This window comes from Chelonoidis abingdonii, chromosome 3 (assembly GCF_003597395.2).
Source record: "Chelonoidis abingdonii isolate Lonesome George chromosome 3, CheloAbing_2.0, whole genome shotgun sequence".
Lineage (NCBI taxonomy): Eukaryota > Metazoa > Chordata > Testudines > Testudinidae > Chelonoidis > Chelonoidis abingdonii.
Window position 1 is genome coordinate 118,888,494 of NC_133771.1, and position 27,920 is coordinate 118,916,413.

General features: G+C 44.5%; 1 protein-coding gene across 10 annotated transcripts in view; it reads left to right on the forward strand.

Annotated features, from left to right (window-relative positions):
• The window catches only part of MTHFD1L (methylenetetrahydrofolate dehydrogenase (NADP+ dependent) 1 like), a 289,126-nt gene that overhangs the window by 69,220 nt on the left and 191,986 nt on the right, over nt 1-27,920 (forward strand). For all 10 annotated transcript variants that reach the window (XR_012655563.1, XR_004373966.2, XM_032782444.2 and 7 more), the window contains exons 16-18: nt 29-131; nt 4,415-4,491; nt 17,091-17,231. Coding sequence is in view for 8 of the 10 variants with exons in the window: in XM_032782444.2 (XP_032638335.1) it covers nt 29-131; nt 4,415-4,491; nt 17,091-17,231 (321 nt within the window). In the remaining 2 variants the exon portion in view is untranslated. The remainder of the gene's footprint in view (nt 1-28; nt 132-4,414; nt 4,492-17,090; nt 17,232-27,920) is intronic.

Below are 27,920 nucleotides of genomic sequence, written 5' to 3' on the forward strand. Positions count from 1 at the left end.
GATTGCTTTTCTTCTCATTTTTGTCTAGAGGTTGGGGATAAACAAGACCGATCCAGGCACTTTAACAGCCGATGAGATTAATACATTTGTACGCCTTGATATTGACCCATCTACCATAACATGGCAAAGAGGTAAGTATTAACGGTCAGTAAGGCCTCACTTCAGCAAGGTATTTAATCCCTCTGCCTGTAAGCCCAGTGCCTAGGTTACCAAAGATTCATCTGGATGGAGCTGAAGAAGGAGACTGGGAACTATCTAAAAATGACCTAAAACAACATTTATGTTAAATTTAAAGTAAATTACATTGCTGTGCTAGATTAAGCACGTGTTGCACATCATTGGAAAGCAGGAAATCTCCTTTTTTCAGTAGTAAAGTGGTATAAAGCTCCCAGTTTTACCCATGGTGGATTAACAGATAATAGATCTTAAATCTGTCACTGATTCAGGATTAAACTTGGTCGTTTTGGGTAAGAGGGAAGAAACACTTGTTTGGAGGTTGATTTTTTAGAAATGGCAACTCGTGGAATTGAAATATTGAAATAAACCCTGGAGAAGCTGGATTAGTGGACAGAGAGCAGATGAACTGGTCAAAAACTCAAAAGAAATAAGTTTAGCATATTATCCTGTAACTTATCATATGGGCGTACAATTTAGCACATAGATATTACCTCCACTTATTATATTCTGTTTAGATTTTTATACCATGCCATTTGTCATGGCATCTAAGTATCTATAGTGTGTGTTTTTATATCAAATATCACATATAGAACAAAGGTGGATTTACTATAGAGAGAGAGAGAGAGCTGTAAATTGTTCCTGTATTGTAGTGAGTGATCAGGTTTTATAAGTGGATTATTTTGTTGGACTTTATTTCTACAGACTATCTTTTAGTATTAGGGGCTTTTGACACCTTGCAGGACAAATCCCATAATAAATACATGCAAGGAGTTGAGGGTGGTTTGGCAATCTCAACTCTAATTATCCTAATTCTTTTAGTCATGACAGTAGCTTTACATTGGATTTTTTTTTTAAATGCTGTCTGCCTTTTTAGAGGAAGTTCCCACTGCCACCAGCCAATGCTTGCTCTCCTCATCCTTCCTCTCTGGTGCTGGTAGTAATCACTCTGTCTCTATATCCTCTTCTCTCCTTGTCCTCGCCCATTTAAAAAAATACTGAAACGGTGCTGTTCACTCCTCAGTGAGATCCCCCTTGCTGTTACTCTGATACACGTTGATAATGCTTGTGCTTTTCAGTGGCTTTTGGCTCTTTAGGGTCACCAGTGAGCTGCTGGGTTCCCATTTGGGTTTTTACTTTTATTTAGTACCAAACCAGCAGGATTAATCTTTTTTTTTTTTTTGCAGATTTGGTAAAAGATGTCCCTGCTTGAGACCATAGGTGCTGTATTAGAACATTAAGGCTCCATTCATGCAGTGAGCTGTGAGTGGGTGGGCCCACTCACCTATGTAGAATTGTGGCTTAAATGACATAGATCTCCAGTAGAAATGCAGATGGACCCTTAAATGTAGTGATACTATAATCAAACCAGAAACCCTGGTTTGGTTTAGATGGGTTACCGTTTTTTCTAAAGAAAATGCTAGACTTTTTCTCTTTATCCAGTGTCCTTTGAATGCAAGCTTTATCCATTAATGGTTTTAGTTACATTAGAATTGTCTTCATCTATGCAAAAATTGCTTTTAATATTAATTAATATTAATAAGGTATTGTAGAATCATGGAAATGTAGGGGTGGAAGTGACTTCGAGAAGTCATTGCATTCTAGCATTTTGGCCATGTGCTGATTCTCGAGATACTAAGAGCAAAGACTTTGCTTTAAGCTCATATAAACAAGTTACTATCACTTTGACCATTGCAATCCTCTCTTTGCATCCCTTTTGCTGGCTCCCTCTTTTCTGTATCAAACATAAGCTACTTCACTTTCAAGACCCTTCATAACCTATCCTCATCCTACCTGGCTTGACGTACATAATTTAAAAGGGGGAAGGTTCAGTTCTTGGAAGACAAGATTGGGGTGGTAACTAGATCAGCAGACTGAAAATGGAATGTTTTTTGTTTGCTAATGGGTCGGTAAGGTAAAAGACAATGTCTGAGCTAGATAAGATAAGAGGGAGAAAATCCAGGGAACCATTTACTAAAAAAAAAAAAAAAAAAAAAAGATAATGGACAAGAGAAATCAGGAGCGTAAAGCCTGAGGAAAAGAGTAAAATTGAACAGAGCACTCATGCTGTGGCTGGATTGATTCCTGGAAAGTGATTAAGCCAATCCCAAAAGGTCATCTTTCACCTCCAATCAGTCCATGATGTCAGCCTCCTTCACCCACTTGTTGAATTTTCAATCAAGCACTTTCATGCTTTCTCCCATATTGTCCTTCACGCTTGGGAGAAGCTCCCCATAAACTTCTGCAGAACTCTCCTTAAAACTTTTTTACCAGGAGGCCTATAAAAAACATTAAAGTGATTCGCTGCTGGTGAGCTGAGACCACTGTCTGTCTTGCTAGCCAGTATTATCTCATTGTTTCCATGTGCTCCCCCGTGTCTCTGTCCCTTGTTTCATATGTCGTATGTCAGCTCTTTGGGGCAAGCATGGCCTTTTTATTCTGTTTGTACTGCACTTAGCACAGTGGGGTCTTCGCTTATGAGCAGGGCTCACAGGCAGTAATTAAATATAAATAACAAATAGCACACGAAGAATATTTTCCCCAACAAATCTTTAATGCTACTGATGGACTTCTGGGATTTTCTAGCAAAAGCTAAAAAGAAAACTTAGATTTTGAGTGATATTAAATTTTTTATGTCAAAGTTCTTGTAAATATTCAGTCCATGAGACCTGATGCAATGAATATGGTAATTAGTCATCTTAAGTGTGGTTTGTTATAGAATAAGTAACTGATGCTGAGTCTGAATCTCTTAACAGGTAAAAAGGATACAAGGTTCATATAGTTGTAATGTCTTTTTTGTGCATGGTTGGCTTTTTAGTTGGTAAGGAATTAGAAAAATAGTTGGGTGGTTCTTCATTTTGACTTCAAATCAGAAACAAGAAAGATTAATTTAATGTCTCTTTCTTGTTAAGAAGACAGCCAGAAAGGATACTATAAATAAAATGACGCACTCAAGAGCCATCTGTATTTTATGCCATTTGCCAGTTCAGATACTGCTTCCTTAGTTGTATGTAATCTAATTATTTTGTTCTCAGAATGTAAGGATTCTGATAGGCAGAAACCAAACTGAATAGAAATCAACCCTATCTGTTTTATTCCTTGTGCTTAAAAGAAGCAGCTAAGTGGGAATTCGTGTAGACTAGCACAAAGGATATTATAAATTTAAAAGTAAAGTGGTATGCCTCAAAAAGAGGATGCTGAGTAGAGGTCCCAGTTTTATTCCTAGAGGTACCCAAATGGTAACAGTAAATTCAAAGGCACTTTTAGTGGAACTCTGCAGGGACCTATACCTGGCTAAATACCAAAGGCATTACTCCACCACTATGAATGCCTACCTCCACACTAACTTGCTGGTCTCTTCATAGCAGGAACTCTTTCAGATTAGTGGACCCTTCCCTTTGGTGCTCAAAAACGCATGCTTGAAGTTAAGTTTGCTTCAGCATAAATTTAAGTAAAGATGGGGGAGGGGATTCATGAAATGGATTTGGCTGCGCTTTGAGTATTGTGAAGACATTTCTCAGTTAAGAGCTCAGTGGGTATTCAAATAAGGGTTAAGTATGTTAGATAAATGTTGCTTGGGATGAGCAATTGGAAAAGACTTCCTGCCAAATGGTGTCAGACAGACATGGAAGTAAAATAGGAGATGCAGAAAACTACATATTGAGATGCAGAAAAATGACATGGTGTGGAATTCCTTGGGGCCAAATTTGCTAATGTAATGATGTTTTTGAAGGGGAAGGGCTCAAGTTAAAGGTACATTTACAACATGGGAATACTTATGTGGCCATCTTGTAGTCTAAAAATCTATTCTCAAAACCTTGTCATGAAGAGGGGTGCAGTGGGTGGGTCTGGAATGGTGGTGATCCACTAAAGCAGGCTTTTGTTACACCTGTGGATGGAGATTAAGATTTTGCTGTACTAGCTAAACAGAAGGATTCCAGTAAGATCTTATTAGCTCCCAACAGAAGATTACTTTACCAAAGAAGTTACAGTTGAGACATTTCAAACTGGACATTTAAGAGTGTAAAAGCTGGTATATCTCAGGCTCCTCTTTCCTAGCTATGTGCACTATTGCAAAGTGAATCTAGACGTATGCTCAACTAGGTACAGAGGCACATACTGCAAAAATAATGTATTCTTATATCAGGCATATGGGGAGAGTAACAAGGTGGCTGATTCTCTGTCAATGTAAATGTTTCATTTTTCTTCTTTCCTCTCTTTTCCCCCACCCTCTTTCCAGTATTGGATACAAATGACCGATTCCTACGAAAAATAACAATTGGGCAGGCAAATACAGAGAAGGGATTTTTCCGACAGGTATGTACTATTATATACTAAATGTTGTTTTTCTGGGAAGGATTTGTTTTCAAGCATGAGAAATATTTGCTGTTCTACAATCCTTTCAATAAATTGTTTAGGATTAAGTTGCCATAGTCTAATTGTTATATTTATTTGTAGTATCCTAGCAATGAAACTGGGTGCACTAATGAGTAATTCAGTGTCATGTCTTAGAAACTGAAACCAATGTGTACTGTATGGTGTTTCACAAGTAGTTTAAGAAAATTGTAATTGTTATCTATAATCTGTAACTCTTAGTCTCAACTTTATTGCCCATATATATTTAATGCAATTAACTAATTTATGTAACATCTTTTCTTTTTGTATTTTGTGCCCTGCTTAAATTTTATTATCTTCTGCTTAGGCCCTTAGTTTAGTTTTGTTTAATTAATATTTATTTCTGTATTTGATTTAATTTAAATGTGAAAAAGGGTGGTTCTTCATGTGCTTTAGATGCCCTTGGTATAACTTATAGCGCATCATCATTTTCTCTACTTTCTCATACATTACAGACTTGGGCCCTGAAACTGTTAAGACTTAAGACTGAGCTTAATTGTAATTGAAGTCAATGGAACTGCTTAGTGTGTAAAATGTAAGCACATGTGATAGTCTTTGAAATTTCAGCACCTTGCAGTGATAACTGTACCACTTCTGGCAACCCAGTTGGAAACAGTTAATGCAGAACTTTCTGATAAACTTAAAAGTAACATCCGTTGGCTTTAAGTGCACCAATTTTCTTGAGCCCAGGTTTATATAAATGGATTTTTGTTGCTCCAGTGTGCCATAAGTCACTAAACATTTCTAGAGGGTTTAGTGGTGGTAATAGTCTTCCCACCCACTATAGGAAGTTGATGACTTAAAAATTAGCTTGATTTGAGAGTACTAAGTGAATACACAATAATTAATCACATTGAAAATTGGTGCAAATGTTCCTTGCAAATATTCTGTAGGCAACAGTTAATTCTTTAGTTTCAAGCATCCTTCATGTGTAGGGCTTTTCCCACTATTACTCCAAGAAAGTTAGTATTAAGTATTTTTTCAGTACAATCCCAACAATTTATTAAAAGCATGATGTTAACATTTAGTGAAGCAAGTCAGATATGACATACTGTGCTCAGTGCTGTTTAATGTACAGCTTGACTGAATAGAGTGGCATGAGGATTAGAACCAGGAAGTGAATAAAAGAGCAAATAGTGGGAGGAAAACACAGGATCAAATTGACAGAGGATTAAAATAATTTTTAAAAATAACTAAAATCCTAACTTCAGATACAAAAATGATCTGTGGCGCCAGTATCTTCGGTGCAGAGTGCCCCGGCGTCAGTTCGTGATCCAGCACCGGCAGGGCACTGCAGGCATATGACACCGAGGCAGCAGGACAGGCCTCGGCACCATTTGACCTCACCAGTACGGTCGAAGGGCCAACCTAGAGGCAGACGATGTTCCCCGCATAAGAAGGAGGCGCCTCCAAAAGGATCGAGCACTCAAAAGAGCAATGCAGCCCCAGGACATGCTTTGGCACCAGTGGCTCCGGCGCCGCAGAGCCGTTCAAGCCCCGGCTAAGCGCTTTGAGTGTGGAGGAGCTCCTAGAACAGCCCTCCATGCTGGTCACCTTTTGAGGTGACGAAGGACCTCATCGAGCTGTCGGCAGCGAGCCCTGTTGAAGAGAAGTCTCCATCACCGTCACCAAGGGTGCCGTCCAGAGGCAAGCTGGCAATGGTGCACCGGCACTGATCGAGCTTATCCTCCGTGGACTCCCAGTGGCCCCTAACACAACAGGACTTGAGGGCATCGGATTTGAGCCAACATGTGGCACTGGTACCATCAGCGCACCTCTCCCCGGCACCGGCACCAAACCAGCACCGAGGAGACGCTAAGTCAAAGTCCCTGGGCCCAAGCAGAAGACAACGATAATGATAACAGTCCCAGTAGCATTGGTAACGATCCCGGTCCCAATCAGTGAGGAGCCGTTCCCCAGCCCCCCGATGGCACTGTTCCACAACACCACCTTGTCCTTCAAGGTCGGCACCCTCAGAATCCAAGGTGGACTCAGGCCACTGCAGCTATGCCTGTAGAGTGCTGGCTAGCAGGGAGCCCCAGATCGAGTGGCATCCCCAGTGGGGCCCGCCAGGGCAGTGGCCCTTTTGGACACCATGGGCCTATCACCAACAGCAGGGACCCTCCTCCAGAGCCTTGAGATCTGGCTACTTAGTGCATCGGTTGCCGGTCCCCGCGCAGGCACCCATCCACACCCAAAGAGGCCACAGTATCCAGGCCACCAGATGCTTCTCCAGAGCACTGGAGAAAGGAAGCAGCACTGAACCCGGGATCATCCCGAGGTCAGTCAACTAGACAGAACTCGAACGAGCCCCTGGCGTACGAATTGGGGCAAGGAGGAGATGCAACAGGCCCTCGCCTTCTCGTCATCATCAGATGAAGCTGTAGTGGGCACGGTGGTGTCATGGCCTCCTCCGATTGACCACAGAGCACACCAGGAGCTGCCCCACAGGTTGCCCCAAATTTGGGCCTACAGGCGGAGGAAGCAGTAGAGCAGGAGGATCCTATGATGTACATCTTAAGCCCTGAAGGGCCCTCCAGAATTGCACTCCTGCTCATAAAGACAATCCAGTCCAATTACAAGACAGTCTGGCAGACCCCAGCTTCTAGCATGCTGATGGCAAAGGGCATGGAAAGGAAGTACTTTGCCCCTTCCAAGGGATACAACTTTCTCTTTTGTCATCTGGCCCCCTGTTCACTGGTAGTCTCAGCTATCAATGAGCGGGAATGTCATGGTCAGCAAGCCCCGGCTCCCAAGGCCAAGGAGGCTAAACTTCTAGACCTATTCAGGAGGAAGGTCTGTTCCTATGGGGGCCTCCAACTGAGGATTGCCAACCAGCAGGCGATCCTGAACAGGCACAGTTTTGATTCCTAGGCAGCAGTTTCCAAATTTAAAGACTCCTTACCTCAGGGCTCGCAGCCTGAGTTTATGGCCCTCATGAATGAGGGAAAGGCAGTAGCCGAGACCTCTTTGCAGGGCTCTCTGGACTTGGCAGATCAGTAGCCAGAACAATCGCCTCAGGTGTGGTGGTGAGGCACTAGCGTGGCTTCAGGCTGTCCGCCAGAGGTCCAGAATGCCCTTCAAGACCTCCCCTTTGAAGGCTCGGGTCTCTTTTTGGACCGAATGGATGCCAGGCTATATAGCCTCAAAGACTTTCGGGCAACCCTCAAGTTGTTGGGGATGCACACCCCAACGACTCAGAGGAAGCCTTTCAAGCCCCAGCTGCCACAGCAACGGCAGTACCAGTCTCGTCCTAGACAGGAGCCTTACCATAGGAGAGGCAGAGACAATAGGCGTAGGTGGAACAACATGCGTAGCCAAGGCCAGAGCAAGGGCAAAGCCCACCCTGGCAACAAGCAAGGGTTTTCAAGGTGCTCTCGAGGACAGTGTACCAAATCAGCTCCCAGATCCTTCCCGATTTGTTTCTTGAACCGCTTGTCCCACTTCTACCATGCAGGGGCTGCATAACATTGGACCATTGGGTCTTACGCACAGCACAAGTGGGATACAAACTTCAGTTCTCCTCCTTCCCCCCCACCCTCCTTCCCTGTCCCTTTTCAGGGACCCCTCTCACAAGCATCTCATCATGCAGGAGGTTCAGTCGCTCCTCAAGGTGGGGGCAGTGGAGGAAGTCCCTCGGGAATTAAGAGGGAAAGGGTTTTATTCCCATTATTTTCTCATTCCCAAAGCAAAGTGGGGCCTTTGGCCCATTTTAGACCTCCATGGGCTCAACAAGTTCTTAGTCAAGCTCCACTTCTGCATGGTCTCCCATGGCACTATCATTCTGTCCCTAGATCCAGGGGATTGGTACGCTCCCCTCAACATGAAAGATGCATACTTTCACGTCACTATTCATCCTGCTCACTGGCGGTTCCTGCAGTTCACCATAAACCAATACCATTACCAGTTTACTGTCCTTCCTTTTGGCCTGGCAGCAGCCCCCCACATGTTCACGAAGTGCATGTCAGTAGTGGCAGCCTTTCTGTGAAAGAGGAGAATGAGTATACCCGTACCTGGACAATAGGCTTCTCGCAGGTCGGTTCGAGGAGGAGGTCCATACCCACGTGACGGTGGCCCTGGATGTATTCCGCAGGCTGGGTCTTCTAGTCAACGTGCCCAAGTCCTCCTTGATACCTACGCAAAGGCTGGAGTTCATCGGGGCAGTGCTGGACTCAGTACAGGCACAAGCGAGCCTCCCGGAATCCAGGTTCCTGGCCATCCAGCGCATCATAGACTCGATGCTAAGGTTCCCCACAACCACGGCCAGATGCTGCCTGCAGCTCCTAGGATGCATGACGGCATGCAGTCACATAGTCAAGTACACTCGGCTACGGCTCAGGACTTTACAGGCGTGGCTAGCCCTATCATATTGCCCGGGCAGAGATCCCCTAGACCTTGTCGTGACAGTTCCTGCCTGAGTATTGGACTCCCTGCGATGGTGGCTCAATCGGCCCGTAGTATGCGAGGGTATCCTCTTCGCCGCACCACAGCTGGCTCTGATGCTGGTGATGGACGCATCAGACCTTGGCTGGGGAGCCCACTTAGGGGATCTAAGGATGCAAGGTTTGTGGTCCAGAGACGAGAGGCTGCTCCACATCAATGTGGAGGAACTCAGGGCTGTTCGCCTAGCCTGCCAAACCTTTTCATGCTGCTTTAGAAGGGCACAGCATGACCATTCTGACAGACAACACCACCGTCGTGTTTTATATAAACAAGCAGGGTGGAGCCCACTCCTCTCCCCTCTGCCAAGAGGCTCTTCTCCTGTGAGACTTTTGTATAGCCCACTCCATCCATCTCATAGCGTCATACTTCCTGGGAGAGTGAAACGAACTAGCGGACCGCCTCAGCAGGTCGTACCGCATGCACAAGCGGTCGATGAGATTGGATGTCTTGCAATCGATCTTCCAAAAGCGTGGGTTTCCCCAAATGGACCTCTTTGCTACCAAGGACAATAGCCAATGTCCACAGTTTTGCTCCTTCCAGAACCACGGTCCAGGCTCGGTCTCAGATGCCTTTGCGATCCCTTGGAGCGGGAGTCTGAAGTACGCCATTCCACTGCTCCCACTCATCCACAGAGTCCTCATCAAAGTTCGCAGGGACAAAGCAGTAATAATTCTAATTGCCCCAGCTTGGCCTCGCCAGCACTGGTTTACAGCCCTACTGGAGCTGTCAGTGGCTGCCCCGATTGCCCTGCCCCTGCACCGAGATCTCATCACACAGGACTGCAGGCGCCTGCTCCACCCAGATCTACAGTCGCTGCATCTCGTGATATGGAAACTCGGTGGTTGAATGCTATGGAGAGCCAGTGCTCCCTTCCAGTGCAGCAAATTCTCCTTGGCAGTGGCAGTGTTGAGAATTTGAAAGTAGAAGGAAGCTTGGGTGAAAGTGATCATGAAATCATAGAGTTTGCAATTCTAAGAAAGGGTAGAAGGGAGTACAGCAAAATAGAGACCATGGATTTCAGGAAGGCGGATTTTGGTAAGCTCAGAGAGCTGATAGGTAAGGTCCCATGGGAATCAAGACTGAGGGGAAAAACAACTGAGGAGAGTTGGCAGTTTTTCAAAGGGACACTATTAAGGGCCCACAAAGCAAGCTATTCCGATGGTAGGAAAGATAGAAATGGGCAAAAGACCACCTTTGGCTTACCGTGAGATTTGCATGACCTACAAAATAAAAAGGAGTCATATAAAGATGGAAACTAGTCAGATTACAAAGGAGATATAAGCAAACAACACAGGAAGCAGGGGCAAGATTAAGAAAGCAAAGGCACAAAATGAGCTCAAACTAGCTATGGGAATAAAGGAAACAAGAGACTTTTATCAATACATTAGAGCAGAGGAGACCAGGACAGGGTAGGCCCACTGCTCAGTGAGGAGGGAGACAGTAAACCGGAAACTTGGAATGGCAGAGATGCTTAATGACTTCTTGTTTCGGTCTTCACTGAGAAGTCTGAAGGAATGTCTAACATAGTGCGTGTTATGGGAAGGGGTAGGTTTAGAGAAAAAAAAAAAAAGACAAGTTAAAAATCACTTAGAAAAGTAGATGCCTGCAAGTCACCAGGGTCTGAGAAATGCATCCTAGAATCCAAGGAGTTAATAGAGGAGGTATCGAGCCTCTAGCTATTATCTTTGGAAAATCATGGGAGACGGGAGAGATTCAGAAGACTGGAAAGGGCAAATATAGTGCCATCTATAAAAAGGAAATAAAAAACAACTCAGGAAACTACAAGACCAGTTACTTTAACTTCTGTGCCAGGGAAGATAGGAGCAGTAATTAAGTAAATCATCTGCAAACACTTGGAAGGTGTAAGGTGATAGAGAATAGCAGCATGGATTTGTAAAGAACAAATCGTGTCAACCAATCTGATAGCTTCTTTGATAGGATAACGAGCCTCGTGGATAAGGGAGAAGCGGTGGATGTGGTATACCTAGACTTTAGTAAGGCATTTGATACGGTCTCGCATGATATCCTTATCGATAAACTAGGCAAATTATATTAGATGGGCTACTATAAGGTGGGTGCATAACTGGCTGGATAACTGTACTCAGAGAGTAGTATTAATGGCTCCCAATCCGGCTGGAAAGGTATAACAAGTGGGGGTTCCGCAGGGGTCTGTTTTGGGACCGGCTATGTTCAATGTCTTCTCACGACTTAGATGTTGCATAGAAGTACGGTTATTAAGTTTGCAGACGATACAAAACTGGAGGGTTGCAACTGCTTGGAGGACATGGTCAAAATTTAAAGTGATCTGGACAAATTGGAGAAATTGTCTGAGGTAAACCGGATGAAGTTCAATAAAGACAAATGCAAGTGCTCCACTTAGGAAGGAACAATCAGTTTCACGCAACGAATGGAAGAGACTGTCTAAGGAAGTATGACGAAAGAGATCTAGGGTCATAGTGGACCACAAGCTAAATATGAGCAACAGTGTGATACTGTTTCAAAAAAAGCAAACGTGATGCTGGGATGCATTAACAGGTGTGTTGTAAACAAGACACGAGAAGTCATTCTTCCGCTCTACTCTGCACTGGTTAGGCCTCAACTGGATATTGTGTCCAGTTCTGGCACGCATTTCAAGAAAGATGTGGCAAAATCGGAGAGGGTCCAGAGAAGAGCAACAAGAATGATTAAAGGTCTTGAGAACATACCATGAAGGAAGGCTGAAAGAATTGGATTTATTTAGTTTGGAAAAGAGAATCTGAGAGGGACATGATAGCATTTTCGGGTATCTAAAAGGGTGTCATCAGGAGGGAGAAACTTGTTCACTTTAGCCTCTAATGATGAACACGAAGCAATGGCTTAAACTGCAGCAAGGAGATTTGGGTTGGATTGGAAAAAATTCCTACTGTCAAGGGTTAAACACTGGAAAACTTGCCTAGGGAGGTTGTGGATCTCCATCTCTGGAGATATTAAGAGTAGGTTAGATAAATTCTATCCAGGATGTCTAGACGGTAATTTGGTTGTGCGTGAAGGCAGGGACTGGACTCGATGACCTCTAGAGGTCCCTTCCAGTCCTAGAGTCGTGAATCTATAAAACTTCCACGAGGGCGACCTACTTAACTAAATGGAAAAGATTCTCCTACTGGTGTGAAGCCAAGCAGATACAGCCGCTTCAGGCACCATTCCAGTCGTCCTGAATATCTCCTGTACCCAAACATCAGGGTCTCGCTCCTTCCTCAATTAGAGCGTCTTGCTGCCACTTCAGCATTCCACCGGGGTATCGGACATTCTGTGTTTTCTAACCCCATGTAGCCTGATCCTAAGGGACTGAAGGGTGTTTCCTGCTCATGCCCACCCTTTCACTTCTCAAATGCCAATTATAGTCTATATTTAATTTCAGTGCCATAGGAGATTCATGTCAGGGAAGGTAGATTCTTTTAAAATTGCCACTGGGGAGGGATCACATGAGAAGAGCAATATTCTACACACTCTACCTCCTTCTCGACCCTACCAAGGGAGACACCCCACACCCCTGCATTCCCTGAGGCTTCAAGAGGGGTTAATTCAGTGGTTCTCAAACTTTTGTCCGGTGACCTTTCACATAGCAAATCTCTGAGTGCGACCCTCCCCCTTATAAATTGAAAACACTTTTTTATATATTGAACACTATTATAAATGTGGAGGCAAAGCGGGTTGAGGTAGAGGCTGACAGCTTGGACCTCAGTAATAACCTGTGACCCCTGAGGGTTCCGACCCCCAGTTTGAGAACCCCTGGATTAATTAATTTTAGCACCCTGTGTCCATTCACATGCATATACTATTGGCATTTCAGTTTTACAAGATAGCTCATCCCAGATTATGAACAAGCTCAAATGCTCAGTTCAATGGAGTATGTACATAAGCTATACTAAAGACAAACCCACAGTAACCGTCTCCAGTTTGTGAGGGACGCCATGGAGCCAGTCTTTAGGAAACAAATAAATGCATGGAGGTTAAGTCCATTAATGGCTATTAGCCAGGATGGTAAGGAATGGTGTCCCTAGCCTCTGTTTGTCAGAGGGTAATGATGGATGGCAGGAGAGAGATCTGCTTATCATTACCTGTTAGGTTCACTCCTCTGGGCACTTGGCATTGGCCATTGTCAGTAGACAGATACTGACTGGATGGACCTTTGTCTGACCAGTTGGCATTCTTATGTTCTAAGCTAAATGAACCAAAGTTATGGAACAGATATGAGTCAAGGAAGCCAGCAGAGATCAGAAACCAGGAAAATCTCTGACTGGATGGCTCAGGCATTTGGTCACAAGCTGAGGTGTCAAAAGTTTTGGATTTTTTTAAGCAGAATTTTTTATTGTTTCTTTAAACTCAAACACAGCAAGCAAGCAATATTTGGCCACACACTTCTGAAACCAACCATAGTCAGGTTTTGGGCACGACTAATTTTCAGCTTTTCAATTAAAAAAATCACAACAAATTTTGAAGGAAAGCAGACATTGTCCGTGATATTTTTCTGCTTTTTAAAAGCCCTTAGTTTTCGATCCAAATAAAGTTTTGACAGAAAATATTTGTCCACCCCTGTTAATGAGCTTTAGTGCCTTTTAGCACTAGCTGATGCTGAGAACCAGTGATCCCTTGTAAAGAAGTTTTCTCAAAACTGGGTTTGTGCCGAGATGCGGAAGGTTTATTTTTCCCATGGCTGCCCGTGGTGGGGAGCAAGTAGGGCAATTTGTTCAGGCCTCACAGGGGCCCCCACGAGAATATAGTATTGCAATTTTTTTTTTATGGAAGGGGCCTCCGAAATTGCTTTGCCCCCGGCCCCCTGAATCCTCTGGGCAGCCTTGGAAAGGTACGAAGGGTTACAGACAAAACACACTTTCTATTGATTAAATTTAACTTCAGCAAGTTATATTCATGGTTAAACAGTTTTCTCGCCTATATTCATTTTCCATAGACTTCAACATCCTTGTTTGAAAGACCCACTGTTCTGTGATTTCAAGAGCTCTGGCCTCTTCAGTCATTCAAGTGATGGATAACTCAAATGTCTTTTTGCTGGCCCGCCCCCCCCTCCCCCCACCCTTATATTATCCCCAAAGTTCATTGTCTTTGTTTCAAGAGTTGGGAAGGCTTCCTGTTGTTCTTCTGTTCCTGTGGACTTCTCATCCTTCTGCTGATTCATATGTAAATAGAGCTTCTATTGTTTTTGATCTCACAATCAGTTGATTCAACTGCTTATTCTTTGGGGTGTCTGGACCCTGACTGTGTCACAGAAAGTAACATTGACTGATACAATAACACATACTATTTTATACTAATAGTTAGAGTTGTGGCTGTTTTTTTAATAAAATGTTATATCATTCCTCAAACATTTCCTGGAAGTGGGTTCTTTCTCCTTTCTTTTAAATTTATATAAAAAAACAAAAATCCTAATATACAAAAGGGAAATAGGCATTTTAATGATGGTGATGAAAACTCTGGAATTCATAATAAAAGCGTAAATTCTGTTGTTAAAACGATCCTGATAAACTTAGATGATGTTGCAGTTTATATGGTGTGTGAAATCTCTCTATGATCTCATTCACCATCTCTCAGTGCTTCAAGGATAATTTAGAGGAGGACTGTCATCCTTAACTCTGGATTTTCTTATTTTAGTTAGTTCAAGGAAAGTGTGACCATAACACTGTTTTAACATAGCTGGGATGGTCTAACTATGTACCCCCAGCTGTTTTGTTGGATGCACAGCTTGTTTCTCTATTAATAAAGTGCTAACCCAAATTCACGTTTGAAAATATCTGTTTTATAACTTTACTGTTTTCATTTTGGATCCAAATCCTGTCAATCTTTACTCATGTACAAATAGTCTTTATTCACTTGTACCTATGTAAACCTATTTATATCCTGATCTAGAAAAACATTCAAGCATGTGTTTAACTTTAAATGAACAAGTTGCCATGCTGACATCAATACAATTATTCACATGCTTAAATTTAATTAAGTGCTAAGAGATTTGCTCTAGCGAAACTCTAGCAACTTGCATGAAAGCTGAAGGGAGGAGCATGGATTGCAGGAGAGAAGAGTTGAGAGAAACACCAGACAGTCATTCCTTGTGGCTTGTGCAGATGCATAAAATATATTAAGTTGTGGCTGGAGCAGCTCTGTATATGGTTGCTTTAATAAAGAGCCAATTTAGTTTAATAAATCTAGAGTCTTCTCATGTTAGTACCCAGCATGAGGTACATGAAATAGGGGCCTGTCGTGGGGCCTGATCCTGCAGTCTTTGCGGAACTGGGACCTTAAGTATTTATGAAGTGCCTGTCAATTTGGTGTCTAAGTCAGCGTTTCTCAAATACAGCTAGGCTTTTCTTATGGCCACAGCCTCCTTTGCAGTGACTGGGGGGGCACAAAGCAGCAGCCCCTTCTCTGTGGCTGCCAGTAGTAATTGGGCCTTGCCGTCTCTGGAGAGACAAAAGCTAGAGGAGTAGGCAGTCAATGAGTTCTTCACCTTCCTGCGGGGGCGGGGAGGGAGGGAGAGAGGTCGAGCTTCAGCCCTGGGGTAGTAGGTGGCAGGCTTCAGGCTCCATTCCCCATCCGGAGATGGTGGGCTCTGGCCCCGAGCTCACCCATACCATCCCGCTATCACCCCTGGCCCTCACTGCCTCCCCTATTGCCACTGGCTCTGTACCCACCTCCTCATCCAAAGCTTAATTTGTCCCCAGGCTTGCCGGTGCTGAGTTAGTCTGCTATGAAAAGTGATATTTGTATGTTTCTTAATATCACTTTTCTTAGTAGCTAGCAAGTCTTTAAATAAGCAACCAAAAAGGAAAAGAAACAACAAGAAAAACAGACTAGAAACACAAATAAGGTGCTTTTCATGTTCTTTCTGTTTAGGTCCAGTAAAGAATAGAGAAAACTGTACATTATTTTTATTATTGTCTGAAAAAAAAAAATCCTGCATAAATAAATTACAGTGATTTGGACACGCATATGTATTTGTCTTTCCTAAAGTTAATCAGATATTTTAAGAAAAACTGTCACCAGCAAGAGTTGTTGGCCGCACTCTGAGGCCACGAAAAAATTAGTTGGGAGAACCCCGGTCAATGAGATTTCACTTGTCAGGGGCTTAGTTTGAATCCTTCTAAAGAAGTATTGCAGTTTATAGATCTATTTCTACAGGAGCAATAGGATTGGTGCTGCACAAAGTTAATCCAGGAGGCAAAAAAAGCACAAGTTTTATATGCTAAATGCAAGAAAATATTATTTTAAAGGAACATTGTTAAGCATCAGAGGGGTAGCCGTGTTAGTCTGGATCTGTAAAAGCAGCAAAGAATCCTGTGGCACCTTATAGACTAACTGACGTTTTGGAGCATGAGCTTTCGTGGGTGAATACCCACTTCGTCAGATGCATTGTTAAGTAGTTTAACCCCCCCCCCATTTAGAATTTTGTAAGCTAAACTAAAAATTACAAAATGTAATATGAATATATTTTCATGAAATACAGAGGATTTTTTAAATATACAAATTCCTATGGTGACCGGATATCCCAATTTTATAGGGACAGTCCCGATTTTTGGGTCTCTTTCTTATTAGGGTCCTATTACCCCCCCATCCCCTGTCCTGATTTTTCACACTTGCTGTCTGGTCACCCTACAAATTCCTGACCAGTATTATAAACCCAAATATAAAGATACTTGTGCTAGTGCAGGTGATGTGGAAAATGAAACTGACCAGTGTTGTTTCACTGACTACACAAGGTCCTGTTCTGTCAGTGGTTCAACAACTTGATCTCCTATTAAAGGAAATAGCAATTGAGGGGTTCAGTCCAGCAAGGTGCTGAGTCCCCAAATGAGTGAAATGCCAAATTCGAAACAAAAAACCCTCAAAAATCTTATTTTAAACATCTAATTTCCAATTCACTGTTAGTTATTTCAGTTTGAATAATCTTAGGTGTTGTTAATAAGTGTTAAGAACTTTTTAAATTTCACTCTCAAGGTAATAATCACACTGTATTTCTTTTAATTTTGCTCTGAAAGTATCCTCTTGCCAGTGTCTGATGTGATTTACTACTCTTGCTTTTATCTTTGTAGGCTCAGTTTGACATTGCTGTTGCAAGTGAAATCATGGCAATCTTAGCACTGACCACCAGCCTGGCGGATATGAAAGAGAGACTGGGAAAAATGGTGGTGGCTAATGACAAAAATGGACAGCCAGTGACAGCTGAGGATTTGGTATGTACAGTATAAAAGCCCTGTGAATAACTCCTGGCTCTTTTGCTTTGCCTGCTGAATCAGCAAAATGGCAACTGTGCACTATGTCTTTTTAGTTTTGTTTTTAACAATGCATGTAGGGCTTTGATCCCAAATCTGGCCACAGTCGGAACAGGATGTAAAACTTACCTTTGTCCAAGCCTTCTGGTAACTTCTGCTTCTGAAACCACTTGTCGCATAAGCTACTTAGGTAGGGTTCCACATCTCTAAGGCAAGCTAATTAGGTGCTACAGAAAATCAAGGAGCTCCTTTTCAGGTGGTAATGCTTGCTATTGTTCTTATATAATATTCTCAAATATTATAGGGGGGCTGCATGATGAATGCTTGCAGCAGTAATCTTAAAAAAAAATGTTAATTTAGGTTAATGATAATGCTTGTGAAGGGTTAACTTTACACATCTGTAAGGTCTATTTTTTAAGGACACACATTGGTTATTCTTATTCAAGTATCCATCCAGCAGTCCAGGTTGTCTGCTAAATTGCCCCTTCCCACTTTCAGCTGTGAAAGAAGCATATACGCATTTTTCTTGGCACCAAATTCTAACCCCATAAATAGCCAGAATATTGTTGTCAGCAGCCAGCATTCAGCCTAGTATCTCTTTATCTGTGCAAATCCTCCCTCTTTTCTCTTCTTCAGCCTGTGGGATCCTGAGTGGATAATAGCAGTCAGCAGATTTTTATGAGCAGGCAGTACGTCCTGGTCTCAGGAGCAGTGGCAGCTTCCTAAAAGTGGGGGGCCACCAGCACTAGAACCGTGGCCCTTCCTCCCAAGGCACTGCTCCCACGCTGCCCCTTCCCCCAGGGTCCCATTCCCCGCTTGCTTCTCTCCACTCTTTCCCCACATTGCTCAGTTTAGCATTTAGCTGCTAAAACTCTTAAGTCTGTGCAGTTTAAGCTGTGATTTTTTTTAAAAAAGCTTGTAACTTGGCCAGATGTGGACGTTTTTCACAGACAGCAAAAGGCACATCCCTGACACACAGGTCAATCTGCTTGCCAAATTTCAAGTGCCTGCCCCAAAGCCTTGGGGCGTTAGAGCTTTTCAAAGAGAAGGTCACCCAAATTTTTTTAACATCAGCAAAATATCATATTTTTCAATAGCTTCATTCTCAAAAATGACTGAACTATTCTGGCTTAAATTTTGCTAAATAAATAAAATAAAATAGATTTCAGCCTCAGGCAGACATCCAGCATGGAAAATTTCTGCCTGAAGAGGTAAAGTTTTCCAAAAGGGGTTTTTATAATGGGCAACTTTAATAATAGGCAACACTACCAGCCACGCCTAGAATTTGTATAGATAAACCAAATTCCATGAATTTCTTTTGCCAAAATTTATTTTTATACATTAAAATGATATCTTGACAAAGTTCATTATTTAATTTATGTTGATTGAAACCATGAATCCTCTGTCTCTTTCATTTGTTTCTGGATGTGAATAATGTTTAATACATTGTACAAAAATGCAATTGCTCTTAATTTCATCCTTCGCCACATATCTATGATGATACAATAATAAAACCTAAAATATACATTGGCAGATGGAAACCAGATGCAGAGGGAATTGGGAAGCAAGAAGAGAAGTAGAGAGAAATTAAATATTTTGTGAATTGAGAAGACAGCTTCCACAAATGTAATGAATTAAATATCTAGCATGTGTAATGGAACATAAAGAATTATTTGCCAAAATGTGAGGTTAATTGTACAATATTCAGAAGGCTCAATTGCTTTTTGGCTGCTATACTGTAGTAGAAATTTGATGGACAGGTGCCATATCTTCATGCCAAATTAAATGGGTATGCCCTAGTTTAGTATTTCAGCAGCCATGAATAATATTAAATAACGATGTGGCTATTTTTTTAGTAAAAGAAGCTTCTCAGGTTATTATGCAAGATTTTTTTACCAATTATTAAAATTATTAGATTTTACAGTATCATTTTTATTTTATAAATACTTTATAGCCCAAATATTTTTTCTGCAAACTTAGGCCCCATTCCGTCAAACACATATGTGCTTAACTTTAAGCACAAACAGGTCTTAGTGAAGTCAGTGGGACTACTCAGCTACAACTATTGACAGTCAACTTTTTTTAATTTAATAAACTGTTTTACCATAGTAAAACTTCAGAAAAATATATCTCACAATTAGTTTTATGATGACTGGAACAAAGAAAAGTCAGTTACCCAATTTCCTACTAGGGAACCCTCTGTTGTTCTCCTCTGCCCTATGGTCAATGTTCTTGAAATGTCTTTAAAATCTGTAAGTCATCTTTCTCGTTTTCTAGTGGGCTTCATGCAGTCCAACCTCCTTTCTAAAGCCAGATCTTCTCAATTGAGGGTACTTTGGATAAAGATCTCATGCACTTTGTAGTAGGTATTGTCTCAGAGGAGCACAACTGCCTCAGGGCTTGTCTACACTTACAGTTTTGCAGCGCTGGCCGTTACAGCTGTGGTCGTACAGCTGTGTACGGCCAGCGCTGCAGTGTGTCCACACTGACAGCGACCAGCGCGCAGGTTCAACACTTGCCACCCGTTGCAAAGCGCGTTTGAGTGGGCAATTGTGCAAAACTCCCACAGAGCACCTGCCAAAATTTGCTGCTGGTGGTTGGGGAAGGGTCACGGAAGGGGCGTCCACCCATGCCTGTTCCAACGAACCCCTGGTGCAAAATCGCTACCCTCAGCGGGCCGTTGGCCAATTGTGAGCCGCTGCGCGTGTGATTTTTCAGGAAAAGAATGGAGCCCGACTGCATTAGGAAATGTGCTGAGAATGGGCCAAAGCACATCCTCTAAGCAAAGTTGATCTATCCTTATGCTCATAAGGACAGTGAGAGCTCAGAGAGAGAAAAAGAGCGCTGACAACTGCTGACACTCAAAATGCTTTTGGCCAGACGGACGCGCTCTGCAGCGTGAACGCGCCTTTGGCTCGGGAACAAGTACTGAGGTGGGATCACATCGAGTACCGCAAGCTGGATACGAGCAGTTGCTGCAGAACTTACGGGCCAAAGAGGCCCCACTTTCATTGGACGTGCTGACCGCCCAACCCTTGCGCGCACGGCTACCACGAACTGAGTAGCTACCCTGTCAGTGAGAAGCGAGTGCGATGCAGTCGGAAGCTGCAACTCCAGACAGCTATGCCGATGCGGTCCGCAAACCAGTTATGGGATGAAAGTAGAACCGTGGAATAGTTGTGAATGCAAGTATTGCAGTGCCATTAAATCGCATCCTGTTCAGACGAACCGTGACTCTGGGAAATTGCAGGACATGGATGCTGCTCCAAATGGTTTCCGCTAAACTGTGGAGTGCAATAGAGGAACGCTATTCCGATTCTGGCACCGACCTCCCCTGGCCATCCCGAGTAACATTAATCGAAAAGGGTCATTCCTCAAATGGTTCCCAGCGCTGTGGACACGTGCGTTCACTGACATTTCTACAGAGCCTGGAAAGTGCATGAGCACGCATCTTGCGGAACGTGCCTTGTTCAGTGAAGCTGCAGGCAGGGACTTTTCCCAGACCCGAAGATCACAGTTGGGGACGTCGAAAAGCCACTAGTGATCCTGAACCCCTTATTCGTTAATGCCTGCTCATGAAACCGTATACAGGAACTTGACAGGAGCAACGACGTCACTACAGGCTAGCGGGCAGATACTGTGGATTGCTTTGGCCATTTGAAGGGGAGATGGAGAAGTCTCTACGGAAAGCTACAGACGTGTTGGAAAGCGAAATCCAGCGATTATATATAGCGCGTGTGTAGTGCGTTCTCATAATATGTGAAGGGAAGGGGAAACGCTTTCAGTGACGAATGCGGCCGAGGTTCAATTCCATGAAGGCCTGAATTGACCAGCCAAGAGCAGGGCAATCAGAGAGCACCAGCACAGGCTCTCAAGGATAAGGATGGACTTAAAGGAGCCTATTGAAGCTGAAGTCCAACAGTAATGTTTGGTGGCTTCCACTGCAGTTAAAGCATGCTTCACAGCATTTACTCTGCAGTGGTTTCAATTGATTTGCATCCAGTTTTTACCTTTTAGTAATTTCAGTTCCTGTAATAATGAAACATGTGAATAAAAAAGACAGAAAAATCCTAATAAAAATACATACATAAAACAAGGAAGGGGGTACGGTGATTAAGCATTACAGCCTCACAGGTTTGAATATGTCTGTCTGAGGGCTCTGGCACGCCTGCTGCGGCACTTGGGCAACTGCTTCGCTTGGCAACTGGCACTGTGTCCTGGCCTTGCGAACAATGATGAATGCTTGGATGGGTGTTGAGTGCATCTGGTAACGGTCGAGTATCTAGGCGCTGGAGGAACGTACTGGGTGGGGCAGTTGTGTGTGGTAACACACCGAGCGGAGAAGGGTGTTCTTGAGGAAACATTGGAGCACAATGTGCTGATTTTGGATGGACGAGGCATCCAGGTAGTGGTCTGCCTGCATGTCTAACCATTGTCTGAACACATCTGAACACGGGGCTACGTGGGGGGGGGTCAGCTGGTCCCCTGTCTGCTTTCTCAGTACATGACTGGCCTGGGGTTAAGAGCACGACAGGTGCTGGGGAAAAAAATCACAAGAAAATCACCCACCCTAAGGAAGCAGAGCAGCCAGGCCCTAGCACAGATCAAGCGTGAAGCAAGGGCTGTTGGCACCCACTCAGGGAACACCACAAAGTGCATCTGGGGGTGGGGTAGCAGAGCCATGGGGCTCCTCCCGATCCCAGGAGACTGACCCTTCCAGCTGCCCGCTTTGTCTCTCCCGGCCAGCAGGCACCTGGTCTGTTTCTCAGCAGTCTGGCTGACCTGCAGCACGGGGCCCGTCAGTTATCCACTACTCTGCCGGCTACAGGGTCGCCAATCTCTAGAACCGTGCGGCCATCACTGCCCTTAGGATCGCATGCAAACCTTATCGATGCATCAACTACTATCCGAGTCGCACAGCAGGAGAAACTGAGGCACACACCATCTTCAGAGACACGGAGAAGCATTCCCACTCGCTCTGGAGTGATGCCTCCCCAAAGGGGAATGGCAAGACCACGGGTGCTTGTGGGACGGGAGCACTGAGGACTCGCCCAAATACGCGGAGCCGCAATTCCCGCCCTGCTGCATGCCACCCGACACATATCCTGCTTCAATCTCATCGCTGAGAAAAGGGGGGACGTCAGAAGCCGTCTAAGCACGGGCAACACTTAGCGTAGTGGGAGACACCCTGAACCCACGTATGGAGACACAGCCTGGCGTCTCCAGCTCTGGGTGGGAGGGGCGCAGCGCGCAGTCCCCCTTAGTCACAAGCTGTGTTGGGCGAGCCCCCCGCCCCTCGGCTCTGAGGAACCTCAAGCCACAACGGCCCCCAGCAACGAGTCCAGCGGACGGAGTCACTCTGGGGAGACTTGAGTGACCCAGCACGAGCGCTCTGAGATCACCTGGGTGCACCGAGCAGGAAAGGTAAGCCTGGCCCCGGGGTAACTCAGAGCCCAGAGCTCGCTGCGGACTCCACTTGACGCCATCCGGACTCCGCAAGCCCACTTCCCGGCCGGAGCTCCGGCAAGCCCCGCTCTCCTCTGCTCTCTCACCGCGGCAGCTTCCGGCTAAGCCCGTCCCTCTATTTATCCTGGCACGGGCAACCCTGCTTCCCGCTCTCCCGCGGTTGGACGGCACGCGGCCTCCGGGACCGAGAGCCCCGCTCTTCCCGCCGGAGCCCGTCAACCCCTCCCCCGCCGAGCTCCGCAAAGCCCGCTCTCTACTCGCTGGACGCGGCAACCCCCTCTCACGTCCGACTCCGGCAAGCCGCTCTCCCGGCCAGGAGTGGGGCAACCCCCGCCCCCGCTGGAGGTGGCATAGCCCGCTCCCCCCGGACCCCGGCAAGCCCCGCCTCTCCGGCCGGAGCGCGCAAACCGCTCCCCCCCCCGACTCCGGCAAACCCTGCTCTCCCCGCCCCTCCGCCGGAGCGCGCAAACCCCGCTCGCCCCGCTTCTCCCCTGCCTGGAGCCGCAAACCCCGCCTCCCGGCCGAGCTCCCGACAAGCCCCGCTCTCTCCAGCTCTCCCCGGCTGGAGCGGGCAAGCCCTGCTCTCTCCCGCCCCCGTCTGGACGTCGCATAGCCCCTCTCCTACGACCGAAAATCTGGAAGGAGCCCGCAAGCCCCGCTCTCCCCGCCGAGCCCGCAACCTCCTCTCCCGCCGAGCTCTTCCGAAAGCCACCGCTTCCACCCTCCCCGCAGAGCCGCGCAAGCCCCCTCCCGCTGGAGCGGGCAAGCCCCCGCTTGCTCTCACCAGCGACTTCCGCAAGCCCCGCTCTCTCATGGAGCGCGCAAAAACCCGCTCTCTCCCTCGGACGAGCTCCGGCAACCCCCTCCTCCCCCCTCCAGGCTCGAGCCGGGCAGTGAGGTCTAAAGCCTGACCAGAGAGCTGAAAGGCAATGCTGGAAATTAGTCCTAATACCTGGAGGCCAAGAAAAACCTGGTATGCCACACCTGAGACCAGCCTGCAATCACCAGCGCTGGTCTCGCTACACCGGAAGCAGACCCAGGTGTACAGCCAGCGCTGCAAACAGGGAGTTGCAGCGCTGGCTGAGCTTTTAAGTGTAGACACCTGCTAAGTTGCAGCGCTGTAACCCCCTCACCAGCGCTGCAACTTGCAAGTGTAGACAAGGCCTCAGTGTCTCACAAATGGAGATGTGGGGTAAATTTTTCAAAAGCACCTAATTCCGATTTTCAAATGAGACATAGGCACTTGAAGACTCAAACTCTTAGATGTCTACGTCATTTTTGAAACTGAGACTTAAGATTCTAAGTCACTTAAGTGCTTTTGTAAAATTTTCCCCATGGCCTCTAATGTATCTGGAACCTGATCCATGAATGACTTTGAAGATTAGGCCCAAGACTTCAAATTGGCTTTGGAAGTGGACTGGGAGCTGGTGGAGAAATTACAGTTCAACTCTGAGGTACTCATGGGAGTTTAATCCATGGAGAAGATGGGCAGACACATTATGTACCAGCTAGAGGCTTTACATTATCATCACATTCAGCTTTAGACACAGAAATCGAGTCCAGAGTTAACAAATGCATGGATCACTGGGACCAGATTCTTGTCTTGGAGGAAGAGATTAAATTTCCCAACAAATTGGGAGGTGTAAACTGGTTGGTTGTTTGTTTTTTTTTTTAATTCAGTAGCACTGTTAAGTCATCTAAACTCAGTAAAACAAACTCCAGGCTTTGAACTACCTTGAAATATATTGACAGTGGGAATGTGGGGAGGGATGCTTCTTGGTTAGTTCTCCAAAGCATTTCAATATAAATATTTTGCCATTCATGCTCTGAAGATATCAGTGTGTGTTTCTTTCTTTTTGGCCTGGGGTAATGATTCAGGTTAAATCAATGTGGTTTCATTACCTGTGAAAGTGGCAAACAATGTGTGATGGCATAAAGAATTGCATCTCAGGAACAAAATTTTACTTTTGTATTAAAATCCTTACCTTCGTTTTTTGGCACTATTTTTACAATTGGAATGTACTGCCTGCCATGTATATATTGCACTACTTTTCACTAGGTAGAATCTGAAATGCTCAGCTGTGTGTTATAGTCCCTATGCTGCTAACAGCTAATGTTAGTTCAAACGTAGGGGATTGTGTTTTTGGAAGGGGAGAATCAGAATTCTACCCCCACCTGCCACTGTAGTGTTCTGAGTGGCCATATTGTGCAGTGTAGGCAAAACAATAAGCTTTTATGTTCATTACCTTAAAATGAAAACACTATTTTAAAATCATTTCTTTAAAATGTGCACTTTTTAAACTAGGAAGAACAATGTTTGACACATTCTGTATTTGATTTCTAATTGCACAATTCAGTAAACCTGAGATTTAATGGAAAAATTGCTAAAAATGAGAAATGTTTAGTTTAATTTTAAATTGTTAGGTATTGGGGTGCGGAATTCAGTGCTTCACGTTTTGTTTGGTAAATGCTTCAGGTTTTGGAAATGAGTCAAATGGTTTCCTTGCACAGCAAGTAAAGTCATGTTGAACAGATGAAAAATTTAATATCCTTTTATAAAGTGTAGATTTTTTTTTTAAGATTTTTTTTTTTAGATGACCAGGATATAGGGAATCAAAAGCAACAGCATCATCAGTCATTTTTACTGAGTAGCTTGGAGGCAATAAAGAGGAAAAATAGCATATAAATAAAGTATAGAAGTAAAAATGAAGGCAATAAAGAGGAAAAATAGCATATAAATAAAGTATAGAAGTAAAAATGAAGGTTTATAAACTTTCAGAATGTAGCATATGGTACACTAGTTGATTCATAGATTCATAGACTCTACGATTCGAAGGGACCTCTAGGGGTCATCGAGTCCAGTCCCCTGCCCTCATGGCAGGACCAAATACTGTCTAGACCATCCCGGATAGACATTTATCTAACCTACTCTTAAATCTCTCCAGAGATGGAGATTCCACAACCTCCCTAGGCAAGTTATTCCAGTGTTTAACCTCCCTGACAGTTAGGAAGGTATATGAGCCCTCTTATCATATCTTTGGTACCATCAGGGCATGACGGGAGAGATTCCAGATAAGACTGGAAACGGGCAAATATATCGCCTCTATATAAAGGGAAATTAAAACAACACCTACGGAAGATCATCACCGACCAGTTTACTTTAACTTCTGTGCCAGGGAAGATACTGGAGCAAGTAATTAGAACTCATCTGCACAACACTTGGCAGCGTGTCATGGTAGGATAGGAATAGCTCGCACTGGATTATTGTAAAGAACAATCGTGTCAAACCAATCTGATAGCTTTCTTTGAGGATAACGAGCCTTGTGGATAAGGGAGAAGCGGTGGACTGTGGTATACCTAGACTTTGAGTAAGGCATTTTGAGACGGTCTCGCATGATATCCTTATCGATAAACTAGGCAAATATAATTTAGATGGGCTACTATAAGGTGGGTGCATAACTGGCTGATAACCATACTCAGAAAGTAGTTTTAATGGTTCCCAATTCTGCTGGAAAGGTATAACAGTGGGGTTCCGCAGGGTCTCTTGTGGGGACCAGCTCTTGTCAATGACGTGTCATAGACACTTAGGCACTGGTGTGGTAAAAAGTTGCTTATTAAGTTTGCGAGATCCGATACCAAACGTGCGAGGGATTGCAACTGCTTTGGAGACTGGGCATACATTCCAAAATGGATCTGGACAGATGGGTGAGGAAATTGTCTGAGGTAACCGCATGAAAGTCTTAATAAAGACAAATCGCAGCTTGCTCCACTCTAGGTAAGGAACACTCACGTCTCACACATACAGCAGATGGGCAGAGAGACTGTCTCTAGGGGCAGGAGTACGCCAGAAAGGGATGTATGGGTTATAGTCGCGACCTCCAAGCTACAATGACGTGATCACACAGGTGTGATACTGTTTCAAAGAAAGAGCAAACACGTTGTTCTCAGGGAGCATTAACAGGTTGTTGTCTGTTAAACAAGACAGCTGAGAAGTGCATTCTCCGCTCTACTTGCACTCGGTTAGCCTCGCAACTGGGAGTATTGTGTCAGTTCTGGGCATCACATCTCTCAGAAGATGTGGACAAATTGGAGAGGGTCCAGACGAAGAGCAACCAGAATGATTTACAGTCTTGAGAACATGACATCGAAGGAAGGCTGAACACGAATTGGGTTTGTTTAGTCTGGAAAAGACGCAAGACTGAGAGGAACATGATAGCATGTTTCGCGTGATCTTAAAAAGGGTGTCATCAGCGAGGGAGGGCAGCAAAACTTTTGTCACCTTAGCCTCTACTGATAAGAACAGAAGCAATGGGCTTTAACTGCAGCAAGTGAGACTTAGGTTGATATTAGAGAAAAAATATGCGCTCCCAACAGAGACCCTGCGGCAACCCCACGTGGTTATACCTTCCAGCAGAATTGGGAACATTAAACTACTTTCTGAGTATGGTTAATCTCGCCAGTTTATGCCCCACCTTATAGTAAGCCCATCTATTATATTTGCCTATTTATCGATAAGGATATATCATTGCTGCGAGACCAGTCTCGAAATAGCCTTACTCAAAGGCTAGGTATACACCACAGGCTGTCTCATGCGCGCTTCTCCACTTATCCATCAAGGCTCGTTATCCTGCGAGAGAAGAAAGCCACTCAATGATTCGGTTTTGAATGACACCGATGTGTGTTACAAAATCTAGTGCTGAGCTATTTCCCTATCCCCTCACCCTGAGCACGCATGTCCAAGTGTTGCAGATGAGTTACTTAATTACTTGCTCCCAGTATCTTCCCGGCACAAGAAAGTTAAAGTAAACGGTCTGATGATCTTCCTAGGGTTGTTTTTAAGTTTCCCTTATAATAAGATGGGAGTATATATAGCCTTTTCCAGTCTTATCTGGAATCCTCACCTGTACATGCCCATGGTACCCAAAAGATTAATAGCTAGAGCTCAGATACTCCGGTAATTAACTTCTTGAGTATTGTAGGATGCGCATTTTACACACCCAGCTGAGACAGGGCATCTAAACTTTTCTAAGTGAGTAACTGTTCTTTTTTTATTTATCTTCTAACCTCCCCCTTCATAAAGTATTCATAGTTAGCATATCCTTCAAACTTCTCAGTGAAAGACGAAACAAAGAAGTCAGAAGCATCCTCTGCCATTTCGCAAGCTTCCGGGTTTATGTTTTCTCA